A 13,212-nucleotide genomic window follows, 5' to 3' on the forward strand; every position below is an offset into this window, starting at 1 on the left:
TTCCACAGGGGACGCAGGCTGTGTTCCCCATCTTGCACCTGGCTGTGCTGGGTCCACTCGAGTCCAGGGTCCTCGTGTTTAATCACTGACGTGGCCTCCTGGATACACACTGTGGGACCCACTCGAGTCCAGGGTCCTCGTGTTTAATCACTGACGTGGCCTCCTGGACACACACTGTGGGACCCACTCGAGTCCAGGGTCCTCGTGTTTAATCACTGACGTGGCCTCCTGGATACACACTGTGGGACCCACTCGAGTCCAGGGTCCTCGTGTTTAATCACTGACGTGGCCTCCTGGACACACACTGCAGCAACCCTCGCAGCACACGAGGTGAGCTGCTGACGGGAAGGAAGCGCTCTCAGAAGAGGGGCCCGTGTGGTCGTGGCCGTGTGCTCTTCCTGGTGATTTCCCATACCAGCCATCAGGTGGTCTCTGCTGTCTGCTGCTGGCAGGTTGGCCACTCAGCAGTGGACAGCTGCCAGACCAGCCTCAGGGGGTGAAGCACCTGTGGCCAAAACCAGGGCCTCTGCCCCAACTCCACGGCTATCCTGCTTAGACCATGAGAAAGGGTGCAGTGGTTGCAAAGGCTGATACCAAAAGCCAGCAGAGACTTGAGGCTCGTACAGCTCAGAGTGTTCAGCCTCCCCCCAGATGCAGACACACAGTCCGCAAGCAAGCATCCCGCAGCCTCCCGGGACGCTCACCACTGCACGGGCTCGCCAGGCTGACCCACACTGAGACTGCCACCCGCTACGCGGGAGCCACAAGCCAAGGAACCAGGGGACAGAAGGCTGCTGGGAGTGGCCTAATGACTGCCCCCAACTACTCTGGGGAAAGAGGGTTGCTCCAGACAGGGGGAGTTACGTCTGGAATACGGGCGGGTCCTCAGGGAACTGTTCGTACTCCCGTATCTGCTAAGTCCGTGCGAACCTAAAGCTACGCTACAAGGACTCACAGGAAAGATCCTTCAGGCATGAGGTGGGGTCACACCAGCAGATGAACCACAACTAACAGGGCTGAGAGGCCGGGAGTAAATGGGTCCTAGAAAAAGCTACGCTAGTTAAGCCGCCAGCCCCTGCCAGAGCACCAGGCCCAGACCAGCGGCTCTGCTCGTTGCCCACTGCCCTGGCAAGGAGATGCACCTGTCAGCCTTTCCGTCGGCCAGCACGAAGTGCAGGAGTGTTGGCGGCGGCCCTACTGCCCAGCACTTGGCGGACAGTGTCCCGGGGGGCTGTGGCTGGGCCGTGAAAGAACACCCCAAGACATGCACACGCTGACATGTGGATTTTGTGTCTACACTGGAGAAGAGGATGAAGAATCCCCAACCGCACAAAGGAAGTCGGATCACATCAGCTGGGAGCACACTGTTTTTACTTTTACCTGGAAGTATGGTTTAAGGGGGTGGGGTGGGGGGCGGTTAGGTGTGAGCTGACAAAGGAGTGGACAGCACGTGCCCGACTGTCTGTTGTCACATGGCATCCACCACCCCAAGGGGCTCCCTAGAGCCGAATGCACGTCCCAGCACATCCTCCCTTGGACAGCTGCAGGCTCCACGTGCCAAGGAGGTTCGAGGGCAGATAAGGAGCAGCCACGATTCTCTGAGGCACCTGAGCCCACAGGCCTCACCCTCCAGGAACCGCCCCACCCCAGGGCTTGCCCGCAAGGCCTCACGGCACCCACTGCATCCCCAGCTCCAGCGATGGGCCCTCATGGCCCAAGTCCATGCTTCTCGCCCCGTGGCAGGCCAGGGTGGACGTCTGGGTGCTGGCCACAGGGAAGCCAGTGAGTGAAGGGTGGCTCTGCCGTCCTCCGAGTGGCATCTTCCGGGGCCGCACAGCCAAGGTTGCTGCAGCCGTGTGATCAAGACAGCAGCCCGCCCGAGCTCGACAGCCCAGGGAGGGCGAATCCGACAACTGTGGGGAAAGACAGCCTGGGCCGATCACGTCCCCGCAACCCACTGCACTCCTGCTGGCCGCTCACACTGGGGCTCTGTTAGAACCAACAGCACCCTACTTACACATGCTTCCACTAGACTACTTCACTTGCGGGTTCTTAGCTAGGTGTATTAACATTTGTTTCGACTCACTGAAAGTCCAAATCTTCAACAAAGCTGTATGTGTAAGACTGACAGCTTCATTCCACTTGTTCTTGTCCTGGCTGGTGTAGACCACCAGGTTCTCAGTGTACTGCAGGATGGATTTTAAGAACCTGTTGAAAACATGAATGACGTTTCTTTATCCATTCAAATACAAACGCTTTGGTGATTTAAATGTCTTCTTTTCATTCTTGGAATTACCCCGGAAGTCAGTTCTGCTTATGTTTGTCTGAGGATTCAAAAAGAAGGAAAGCGCTCTAGTCTGACGATGGTTTGTCTGCTCAGAAACAGTGGAACCACTGCAGGGCCCCAGGAGGGTGCGTGCCTTTCTCCCAGGGCTGGGCCCCCCTCGGGAGCAGTGGCCGCACAGGAAGGCCGCCCGCTGCACACGCCCATTTGCCCTCTGCTCTGTCCTAAGACGAGGCGCACCAGGCCCTCAGCACAGGCACCATGCTCTTGGGCTTCCAGCCTCCAACAATGAAAGGAACTTTTCTTTATAAATGACCCAGCTTCGGGTACTCTGTTACAGCAACAGGAAACAGACTAAGACAAATACTACAAAATGAGAATATGAGAAGACAAATAAGGGAAGAGCAAGATGCTCAGATGTGAGTGCTGGTGGTCACCAGAGGAGCTCCCAAAGGCTGTACAAAACCCAAGGACCTTCTGATGGCTACTTCCCAAAACTGGCATGATTTAAAAAAAAATGTATTTATTCATTTGAAAGTCACAGCAACATGGAAAGAGAGAGAGAGAGAAAGAAAGAGAGAGATCTTCCACTCACTGGTTCACTCCCCAAATGGCAGCAAGGGCTAGGGCTGGGCCAGGCCAAAGCCAGGAGCCAAAAATTCTGTCTAGGTCTCCCACGTGGGTAGCAGGGACCTATGTATTTGGGCCATCTGCTGCTGCCTCCCTAGGCCATTAGCAGGGAGCTGGATCAGAGGCACAGCCTCGGAGACTCTACCTGAAATTCTGATTGGATGCCAACATCCGAGTGGCCACTTAACCTGCTGCACCACAGCTCCAGCCCCAGGTGTTTTTGTTTTTTTAAAGATTTATTTATTTTACTTGAAAGGCATAGTTACAGGGATGGGAGGGAGAGGGAAAGGCAGAGAGCGAGCGAGCGAGAGACCTTCCATCCACTGGTTCACTCCCCAAAAGGCCACACTTCAGAGCTGGGCCAGTCTGAAGCCCGGAGCCAGGAGCTTCTTCTGGGTCTCCCACATTGGTGCAGGGACCCAAGCACCTGGGCCATCTTCCACTGCTTTCCCAGACACATCAGCAGACAGCTGGACTGGAAGTGGAGCAGCCAGGACTCAAACTGGAACCCATATGGGATGCCGCGAGGGAGGCAGTGGCTTAACATGCTAGGCCACAGGTCTGCCCCATCCCCAGGTATTTTAAATGATGTAACAATTCCAGAAGAGCTCTGAATAAACAGAAACAGACCAGAAACAGACCCGGTGGTGTTTAGCTCTGCAGCCTGCCTGGGAACAGGGGAGCAGTCCCTGCACAGTGGAGGCTCAGCTCCAGGGAGCCCCGACAGCCACTGCTATACAAAGTTTCTCCTTGAAGATACTCACCAAGTGGGAACAGAGGCTTACCTCTGACAGATAAGAATAAATGTCATTCTTATTTTCTCTGGGTTCTCCTCAAGGTGCCCCAAGAAATTGAAATGTTTTTTCAATTTTGTACCTTGAAAATGTTCATATCCAAAGGGAAGTTAAAAGAATAAAAACAATGGGGCTGGCATTGTGACATAAGGGTAAAGCCACTGCCTGCAATGCCAGCATGCCACATGGTACGAATTGAAGATATGGCTGCTCCACTTCCTGTACAGCTCTCTGTTAACGTGCCTGGGAAAGCAGTAGAAGATGGCTCAAGTGCCTGGGCCCCTAAACCCACGTGGGAGCCCTGGAGGAAGCGCCTGACTCCTGGCTTCAGCCTGGCCCAGCCCTGGGCACTGCAGCCATCTGGGGAGTGAACCAGCAGATGAAAGATACTTTCTGTCTTTCTCTCTCTTACTCTGACTTTCAAATAAATAAATAAATCTTTAAAAAAATAATAAAACAATCCAAGTCCACAGACCCTTTGTCCATTTGTCCAACACGTAGTTCTCAGTGGGGGCAATATGGCCCCCAGGGACAGCTGGGGGAGCCACTGGAGTCCAGTGGGTAGAGGTAGGGAGGCCACTCAGCTTTCCACTGTGAACAGGACAGCATCTCCCCTCAGAATGATCCTACGCAGATGTCCTAGTGCCCAGGGGAGAACCCTGACCCACAGACGCCGACCTCTAACCCTGTACACGAGTGTCACTCACTCTCAGTGGGGGTCTATGCAGATGTTCTAGTGCCCAGGGGAGAACCCTGACCCACAGACGCCGACCTCTAACACTGTACACGTGTGTCACTCACTCTCAGTGGGGGTCTATGCAGATGTCCTAGTGCCCAGGGTGAGAACCCTGACCCACAGACGCCGACCTCTAACCCTGTACACGCGTGTCACTCATTCTCAGTGGGGGTCTATGCAGATGTGCTAGTGCCCAGGTGAGAACCCTGACCCACAGATGCTGACCTCTAACACTGTACATGTGTCACTCACTCTCAGTGGGGGTCTATGCAGATGTCCTAGTGCCCAGGGGAGAACCCTGACCCACAGATGCCGACCTCTAACACTGTACACGTGTCACTCACTCTCAGTGGGGGTCTATGCAGATGTGCTAGTGCCCAGGGTGAGAATCCTGACCCACAGATGCCGACCTCTAACCCTGTACACGTGTCACTCACTCTCAGTGGGGGTCTATGCAGATGTGCTAGTGCCCAGGTGAGAACCCTGACCCACAGATGCTGACCTCTAACACTGTACATGTGTGTCACTCACTCTCAGTGGGGGTCTATGCAGATGTCCTAGTGCCCAGGGGAGAACCCTGACCCACAGATGCTGACCTCTAACACTGTACACGCGTGTCACTCACTCTCAGTGGGGGTCTATGCAGATGTCCTAGTGCCCAGGGTGAGAACCCTGACCTACAGACGCCGACCTCTAACACTGTACGCGTGTCACTCACTCTCAGTGGGGGTCTATGCAGATGTGCTAGTGCCCAGGGTGAGAACCCTGACCCACAGATGCCGACCTCTAACACTGTACACGTGTCACTCACTCTCAATGATCCTGTGCTTCTCTCCCTAAAATGCCACATTTTAAGCCTGTGTCCAGCTTCCTGCTACTCACAAAGCGTCAATTTAAAGTCAGTCTCACAACACAAGCCACAGCCCTCTCTGCAGTGGGTCACCCAAGTGTTATGTAACTTTCAGGTCCCTAGGCCTGGAGGGTCACAAAGCGTAGGCTTCCCACAGGTGAAAGTGCTGGCTACACCACAAGTCTGGTCTCAGCCATCTGGACATGGCAGAGAAGGCCCTGTGGCCCCGCCTCCGGACGCTCTGCAGAGGTGCCAGGTGACAGCACCCTCGGCTCCTCTCCAGCACTGTTCCCGCAGACCTCCCCCCACCCCTCCGGTCATCACTGTTACTGCAGACTCAGGATCTGCCTGTAGGCATGCTCAGTTTTCAGAACTACCTGCACAGGTGTCAGTCTCACATGGTCACAAACTTACAAGCACCCAAAGTCACAAAGATTAGCTAAGGGCCTGTCAGAATCTATGAAGGTTAATAAAATAATTACCAAGAAAAATAACTAACAGAAATTAAAATACTTTAAAATAACAAAACATGGTTTATTTCACACATGACACACTTACCTGAGGTAGTGCTGATATTCAGAAGTATCTTTTCCAAGAACCACATGAATGTTAGCCAATTCCAGCGCAATGAGCAGTAACATCAGGTAAAGCACAGGAGACAGAAGCCTGATACTGAGACAAATGAGCGCACATCAGCATTTGGCACCTTCCCAGGAAACGCACATTCAGCCTAACCAACGCCTTCTCCCAGCACCCTTAGGTCCAAACCCCGCTGGCAGTCCCTGACTGGCCCTGGGCCTGCAGCAGGGCAGGGAGCTGAGGGCAGCCCTGTGTCCTTGGCCACGCCCAGCACCTCCTCACTCTTCACTCCTCTGCTCTCAGAGGACACAGGGGCAGCTGGGTCTGCATGTGGCCCCTTCCATCGGCTCTCTGCCCTCTGCTGCCTGTCGGTCTCTTTCCTACAACCTCACATCCAGCAAAGGATGCTCACTGTGGGCTTCAAGGGAAAACAAAAGCGTAAGTATCAGAACGTGCTCGGTGTCATCAGACTCAAACTCAAATCAAACTACGGTCTCATCTTCCCCGTGAAACGGGTGGAGGCATTTTAAAATTGTTCTAAGACGGATTAATATTTCAGAAACATGTTTTCCACTTTCACAAGGAAAATTTTCTCATAAGTTGCCACTAAGAACATAAATGAACATCACCTTTTGGGAAGGCAAGGCAGCAAGACCCATTACAACCCTCAGAAATAAAGACGCTGGGACAGTGCTGTGGCACAGCGGGTTAAGCCACAGCTGTGACCCAGCAGTCCATACCAGGAACTCAGGTTCAAGTACCGGTGCTCCACAGCAGGTCCAGCTTCCTGCTGATGTGCCTGGCAAGGCAGAAGACGACGGCCCAAGTGCTGGGACCTCTGCCACCAGGAAGGAGACCCAGATGGACTTCTTAGCTCCTGGCTTCAGTCTGGCTCAGTCCTGGCCACTGCAGCCATTTGGAGAGTGAACCAGTAGGAGGAGGATCTCTACTGCTCTTTCAAATAAATAAAGCTTTAAAATGCAGATACACACACTAATCAACTCCAAGTACTAGAGATTTGTGCCAAATGGTCCCTTCTTCATATAGCACATTCTGGGGCTGGTACTACAGTGTACCAGGTAAAGTCACTGACTGCAGTGCTGATAACCCATATGGGCACCGGTTTGTCTTAGCTGCTCCACTTCCAACCCAGCTCCCTCCTATGGCCTAGGAAAGTGGTAGAAGACGGCTCAAGTCCTTGGGCCCCCACAACCATATGGGAGACCTGGAAGAAGCTCCAGGCTCCTGGCTTCAGATCAACCCAGATCCAGCCATTGTGGCCATCTGGGGAAGTGAACTAGCAAATGGAAGATCTCTCTCTCATTCTCTCTCTGTCTGCCTCTTCCTCTCTGTAACTCTCTGCCTTTCAAAATAAATCTTAAGGGCCGGCGCCGCGGCTCACTAGGCTAATCCTCCGCCTAGCGGCGCCGGCACACCGGGTTCTAGTCCCGGTCGGGGCGCCGGATTCTGTCCCGGTTGCCCCTCTTCCAGGCCAGCCCTCTGCTGTGGCCAGGGAGTGCAGTGGAGGATGGCCCAGGTGCTTGGGCCCTGCACCCCATGGGAGACCAGGAAAAGCACCTGGCTCCTGGCTCCTGCCATCGGATCAGCGCGGTGTGCCGGCCGCAGCGCGCTGGCCGCGGCGGCCATTGGAGGGTGAACCAACGGCAAAGGAAGACCTTTCTCTCTGTCTCTCTCTCTCACTGTCCACTCTGCCTGTCAAAAAAAAAAATAAATAAATAAAAAATAAAAAAAAACAAAAAAAAAAAACAAAATAAATCTTAAAAAAAAAGAATAGCACATTCTGAAATATACCCTGCAAGTGGAGACAAACTCAAGTTAATCTTAATCAGAGTAGTGGAACATACATGCCCATACACCAAAACAGCAGACTTTTTAAAAAAAAAAAAAAAACAAACAAAAAAAAAAACAAATCTTTTTAAGATTTATTTTTATTTATTTTAAAGGCAGGTTTATAGAGGGAAGGATAAGAGAGAAATATAGAGAGACAGAGAGATCTTCCAAACATTGGTTCACTCTCCAAATGGCCACAATGGCCAGCCAGGGTTGTGCCAGGCCGAAACCAGGAGCCTGGAGCTTCTTCCAGGTATCCTACGTGGGTGCAGAGGACCAAGCACTTGGGCCATCTTCCTCTTTCCCAGGTGCATTAGCAGGGAGCTGAATCAAAAGTGGAATGGCCAGGACTCGAACCAACGCCCATATGGGATGCTGGTATTGCAGGCAGTGGCTTAACCCATTACACCACAATGCCGGCCCTTGGCAGATTGTATTTTTAAAATAACACGTCCATAGCTGTCTCTGAAAATAAGTGTCTCCCTGAAAGTAAGGCCAGGACTACATCCAAAGGTACGAGCCGACCCAACAGTGCTTCTGCAGAAGACAGGGCCACACCTGCTCGCCATGCGCACGTAGTTCTGCCGCTGGCGGGACCGCAGCCTCCTCTCCAGCCACTGCCTGTGCCTCAGCTCTGCAGAGGCAATCACCTGGCCAGACACGCGCTGGCACTGGGAGCAGATGCTTCGCAGCACAACCAGCACCTCAACGACATTCCTGGGGCAGAACAGCGTGGGAACACGCATCCGGCAGAGTTCACCGAGCAGCCGGTGCCACCTGCAAACCAAGCACAGCTTTCAGGGGACACCGCCTGCCACGAGCGCTGCACACACCACCCGCACTGCAGTCACACAACCGTGAACACTGTGCATCTGTGTCTCATCAGACACATCACGCCTTTTGCAGGTGTGTCACAGCTCATCCAGGCATTCCTCCCACAGCAGTAACAGTGGGAATTCCACCGCAGCTACCAAGCTTACAGAGGTAAACAGAATACAGTTAAGCTAACTCCCCGGGTTTGGGAATTCCACCGCAGCTACCAAGCTTACAGAGGTAAACAGAATACAGTTAAGCTAACTCCCCGGGTTTGGTTAGTGTATGTTTCGTAACTCAGAGCAGGCCCTAGCGCTTACTTCTCAGGGGCAGAATACTGTGAGTTCCCACACACACAATGTTCGGGCGCATGGCGGTACAGCTCTTCCAGAATCTGCGTAATCAAAGAGTTGCAGGCACTTGCTTCAGCATCACCTTCTAATCTGAAAGACAGAACACATTTAAGAACACATGACAGGCCGGCGCCGTGGCTCACTGGGCTAATCCTCTGCCTGCGGCGCCGGCACCCCGGGTTCTGGTCCCGGTTGGGGCGCCGGATTCTGTCCCGGTTGCCCCTCTTCCAGGCCAGCTCTCTGCTGTGGCCAGGGAGTGCAGTGGAGGATGGCCCAGGTCCTTGGGCCCTGCACCTCATGGGAGACCAGGAGAAGCACCTGGCTCCTGGCTTCAGATCAGCGCAGCATGCCGGCCGTGGCGGCCATTTGGGGGGTTAACCAACGGAAAAGGAAGACCTTTCTCTCTCTCACTAACTCTGCCTGTCAAGAAAAAAGAAAAAAAAAAAAAAAAAGAATATATGACAATTGCAAAAATGCACACATTGGCCACTATGCAAACCACTGTTTACTTTAATGGTTCACTGAGCTGAAACTTGGTTTCCCCAAATATAAAATGAAACAAGCCACAATCAGAGACAGCAGTATAAATAACGATGCAGTCTGCCAATGTGCCACACAGACACAGAAGACCTGAGAGTCAGCAAGGATCGTGCCTACCCAACAAACAGGTCAGCTACATTCCATGATCCAAAACTTCTACCTCGATCCCACTTTCCCCTAACCTGCAGAACCCCATTCTCCTCATATACAGGACAGCTCTCAGTGATTCCACAAAACCTGCATTCCTGTGCTGTCTGTGCAAGGGCCCCGCCCTGATGGCTGTCACACCCAGCACTGCCTCCACCTCCCCCTGCACAGCCCACGGGACCCAGCGCTGCCTCCACCGCCCCCTGCACAGCCCACGGGACCCTGCACTGCCTCCACCTCCCTCTGCACAGCCCATGGGACCCAGCACCACCTCCACCTCCCCCTGCACAGCCCACGGGACCCAGCGCTGCCTCCACCGCCCCCTGCACAGCCCACGGGACCCTGCACTGCCTCCACCTCCCTCTGCACAGCCCACGGGACCCAGCACTGCCTCCACCTCCCCCTGCACAGCCCATGGGACCCTGCACTGCCTCCACTTCCCTCTGCACAGCCCACGGGACCCAGCACTGCCTCCACCTCCCCCTGCACAGCCCATGGGACCCAGCGCCACCTCCACCTCCCCCTGCACAGCCCACGGGACCCAGCACTGCCTCCACCTCCCCCTGCACAGCCCATGGGACCCAGCGCCGCCTCCACCTCCCCCTGCACAGACCACGGGACCCAGCGCTGCCTCCACCTCCCCCTGCACAGCCCATGGGACCCAGCACCACCTCCACCTCCCCCTGCACAGCCCACAGGACCCAGTGATCCTTTCTCCTACTCCTCCAGCAGCCTTGTGGGTAAGGAAACACTTCCATTTTTAAATTTTGAGAGGCAGAGAGACAGAAACTACAGGGACAGACAGAATTCCTATCTACTAGTTTATTCCCTGAATGCCCACAACAGGTGGGGCTATGTCAGCCCAAAGACAGGAGCCAGGGACTCAATCTGGTCTCTCGTGTGGGTGGCAGGGAATCAATGACTTAAGTCATCACCTGCTGCCTCCTAGGGCATGCATAGCTGGGAGCTAGAGCTGGGAGCTGAGCTGGGACTCAAACCCAGGCCCTCTGACACGGGATGCACACATCCCAGCCAACAGCCAGCAGCTGAGCCAAACACTTGCCTCAGGAAACACTTTTGAAGGTGACTGTAAGTGACAGCCCCCAGGTCTGCCTGCCCCAGGTGACGGCCCCTGACTGCTCTCAGTGGCTCTAACGCTAGGGCCCCTGGATAACACCCACCTGCCTGCTTCCCAAGTGTTCTCCTCGGGCAAAGGCAGCAGAGGCCAGATCCTGATCTTCTCCTCACAGCTCAGCACCTGGGAGGAAACATTTACTCACTTGTAACGTTTTCGTAGTAACATCCTAGGAAGTGTGTGTTCAGGCTATTACAGATGCTAACTCCATCTCTAGAAAAACAATGTTTGTAAACCGTTACAGTCCTGTAACATCTTAGAACCTGATGGTGGTCTCAGGTGTCCAACATACTCCATGAGCAACAGCTGCTGCCACCACCCAGGGCAGTGGGTGGTTAACGTCTAGGGCTGCCAATGCCGCTGCCAACCCTTCTGACCTGGAGATGGGCCTCCCCTGGTTCCCAGGGCCCCGGGCTTGGCTGAAGCTGCCATCATCCAGGGACATATCTGTAGAACAAAGCAGCACTGGTGCCCACAGGCCTCCAGCCAGCGTCCAGCATTCTCTGATGGGTCACCCACACAGCAGAGCTGTGAGGGCTGCAGCTCCATGACAGATTCCTCGTCAGAGCCGACCCGAAGGTGAGCTGAACATGGGCTGCTGACACCACTGAGCTGGGTGATCGGTCCCACGGCAGAGTGTGGAACAGCTGAAAGGAAAGGACGCGTGATGGACGCAGGGCAGTGGGGAAGGGGAGGCCTCTCGGACAGGGAAAGGACAGTCAGGAGCGCAAGGGAGCCCGGGAGCCTGGGCAGCTCAGGTCGAGGGAAAAGCCTGCTTCAGCGAGCTTCTTTCACTCTCACTCCTCACTGCCTTCTCCCCAGTGCTGGCCCTGGCGCTCCCAGCTCTGGGTGACTTCCTGGGAGCAAAGTTAGCTGCAGCGCAGCCACCAAACCAGAACAGCCAGGTTCACTGGCTCCCAACAGAACCGCCTGACCCTAGGACTTGAGGAATCCTTCCCGCAAGCAGTCGTGGATGCTGACGCCCTGGGAATGCTCTCCCTGACGGTACTTTCCGAGGACACCACTGGTCAGGCCATGGCCTTCTCCAAGCTCCGTTCCACTAAGTTGCCTTTGAGAGCTCCCCCAACCACCTGCGCTGACTTCACAGCTTCCTTGGAGAGGGCATCTCACTGGGGGGCGTCCACGTTCCAGCCCCGAGTCCTTGGTTCCTGGGGACGGCCCTCTCCTGCCCTGCACTATGCCTCATACAGACGCAGCACCTCAGACAGTTTCCAAATTGGAGCCTCCTGGCAGGAGAACTTCAGTTTGCTGTCTGTGGGAGTTTCTAAGTTAACAAGCACTGGTTTTCTACAGAAAAAGGAAAGGCCATCCCTCGCCACTGACAGTCTGCTACTGCCCTGGCTCAGTTGGGTAGGACGCTAACAGCCTCCACGGCACTACACCAGACCCTTGCCAGCACTCATCCACTTGCCAAAAACACCCAGCCATCACCATCAACCGTTAGACACAGGAGCTGAGCCACAGAGGCCCGGAGACTCTGAGCAACCCGGCCAGGGTCACACAGCTGGTGGTGCACGGGCTACACTCTGCTTGCCGGGGCACCCCCAGCCCTCCTGACAAAGACTCACACAAACCCCTCTCCCAAGCATTTGACCTTCAGCATACCTGCTTTTTAAGCTGGGAAATCGGATGGCAGTGAGAACTATAGCCTTCTGCAAGACTTATCAATGACTTTATTGATGCTTTTTCCTATTAGAAAAGAGCAGACATTAGTTACTACAATTTCTAATTAGGCTTTTAGTTCTATTTTATTGAATGGCAGGTCACTGAGAGTACGCAGTTCTTACTATCCTCTCTCAAGTAATTCTATTCACCTATAACAAAACAATACTTTTCATAAAAATGGACTTGATATGGGAGTCAAATAGCTCGATGACAGCCCACAAAATGATTTTAAATGAAGCTGATTAACAATAATTTGCAAAGGCCTCAACCACCCTTCATCCACAATGCAACAAAATTACAGACACATAAGGAAGAGATTCCAAACTGAAAAATCTAATACTTGCCTAAAAAAACTAAGAAGCGATCATTTAAACACTGTATTAACACAATTAAGAGAATTTCATAGTGATAATCATGTAAAGTTGAGTTAAATGTTGTGTTGCTAAACATATACTGAAAAAAGTACAAACAGCATTTGCAGCTGATGTAACTGGATAATCCCAGTCCACAACCGAAACCTACTAGAAACAAAAAGAAAAGTCAGGGGACTGACAGACAGTTGGCAAACCTAACAAGCAGGAACCAGGAATCTCAGCGGCACAAAATAACCAAAACAGCCATAAGACAACTACAGAGGAGACGTGCTGCCTCACACCCACCCACCTACACATCCACCCTGAGAGAGCGCTCGACAGTGCCCTTAGAAATCTGTTCTGGCCGGGTGGGGGGAAGCAGGTAGGGGACGGTGGACTTCGAGCAGAGAACTGAAGTGTTTGTGAGAGGCTCATGCTGGTTGCTATGCCGAGAACAGAGA

The 13,212-nt window shown here is 53.6% G+C and overlaps 1 protein-coding gene across 8 annotated transcripts in view; it reads right to left on the reverse strand.

Annotated features, from left to right (window-relative positions):
- Positions 1-1,354: 1,354 nt before the first annotated feature.
- ERMARD (ER membrane associated RNA degradation) overlaps positions 1,355-13,212 on the reverse strand; it is a 50,198-nt gene continuing 38,340 nt past the window's right edge. For 7 of the 8 annotated variants that reach the window (XM_070074566.1, XM_070074569.1, XM_070074567.1 and 4 more), the window contains 6 exons: positions 12,339-12,422; positions 10,759-10,835; positions 8,858-8,980; positions 8,283-8,501; positions 5,853-5,966; positions 1,355-2,208 (listed from right to left, as the gene is read on the reverse strand). In XM_070074566.1, coding sequence (XP_069930667.1) covers positions 2,034-2,208; positions 5,853-5,966; positions 8,283-8,501; positions 8,858-8,980; positions 10,759-10,835; positions 12,339-12,422 — 792 coding nt within the window. In that variant the 3' untranslated portion in view covers positions 1,355-2,033. The remainder of the gene's footprint in view (positions 2,209-5,852; positions 5,967-8,282; positions 8,502-8,857; positions 8,981-10,758; positions 10,836-12,338; positions 12,423-13,212) is intronic. The other variant, XM_051828547.2, reaches the window with a different exon arrangement.

This window comes from Oryctolagus cuniculus, chromosome 5 (genome assembly GCF_964237555.1).
Source record: "Oryctolagus cuniculus chromosome 5, mOryCun1.1, whole genome shotgun sequence".
Taxonomy (NCBI): domain Eukaryota; kingdom Metazoa; phylum Chordata; class Mammalia; order Lagomorpha; family Leporidae; genus Oryctolagus; species Oryctolagus cuniculus.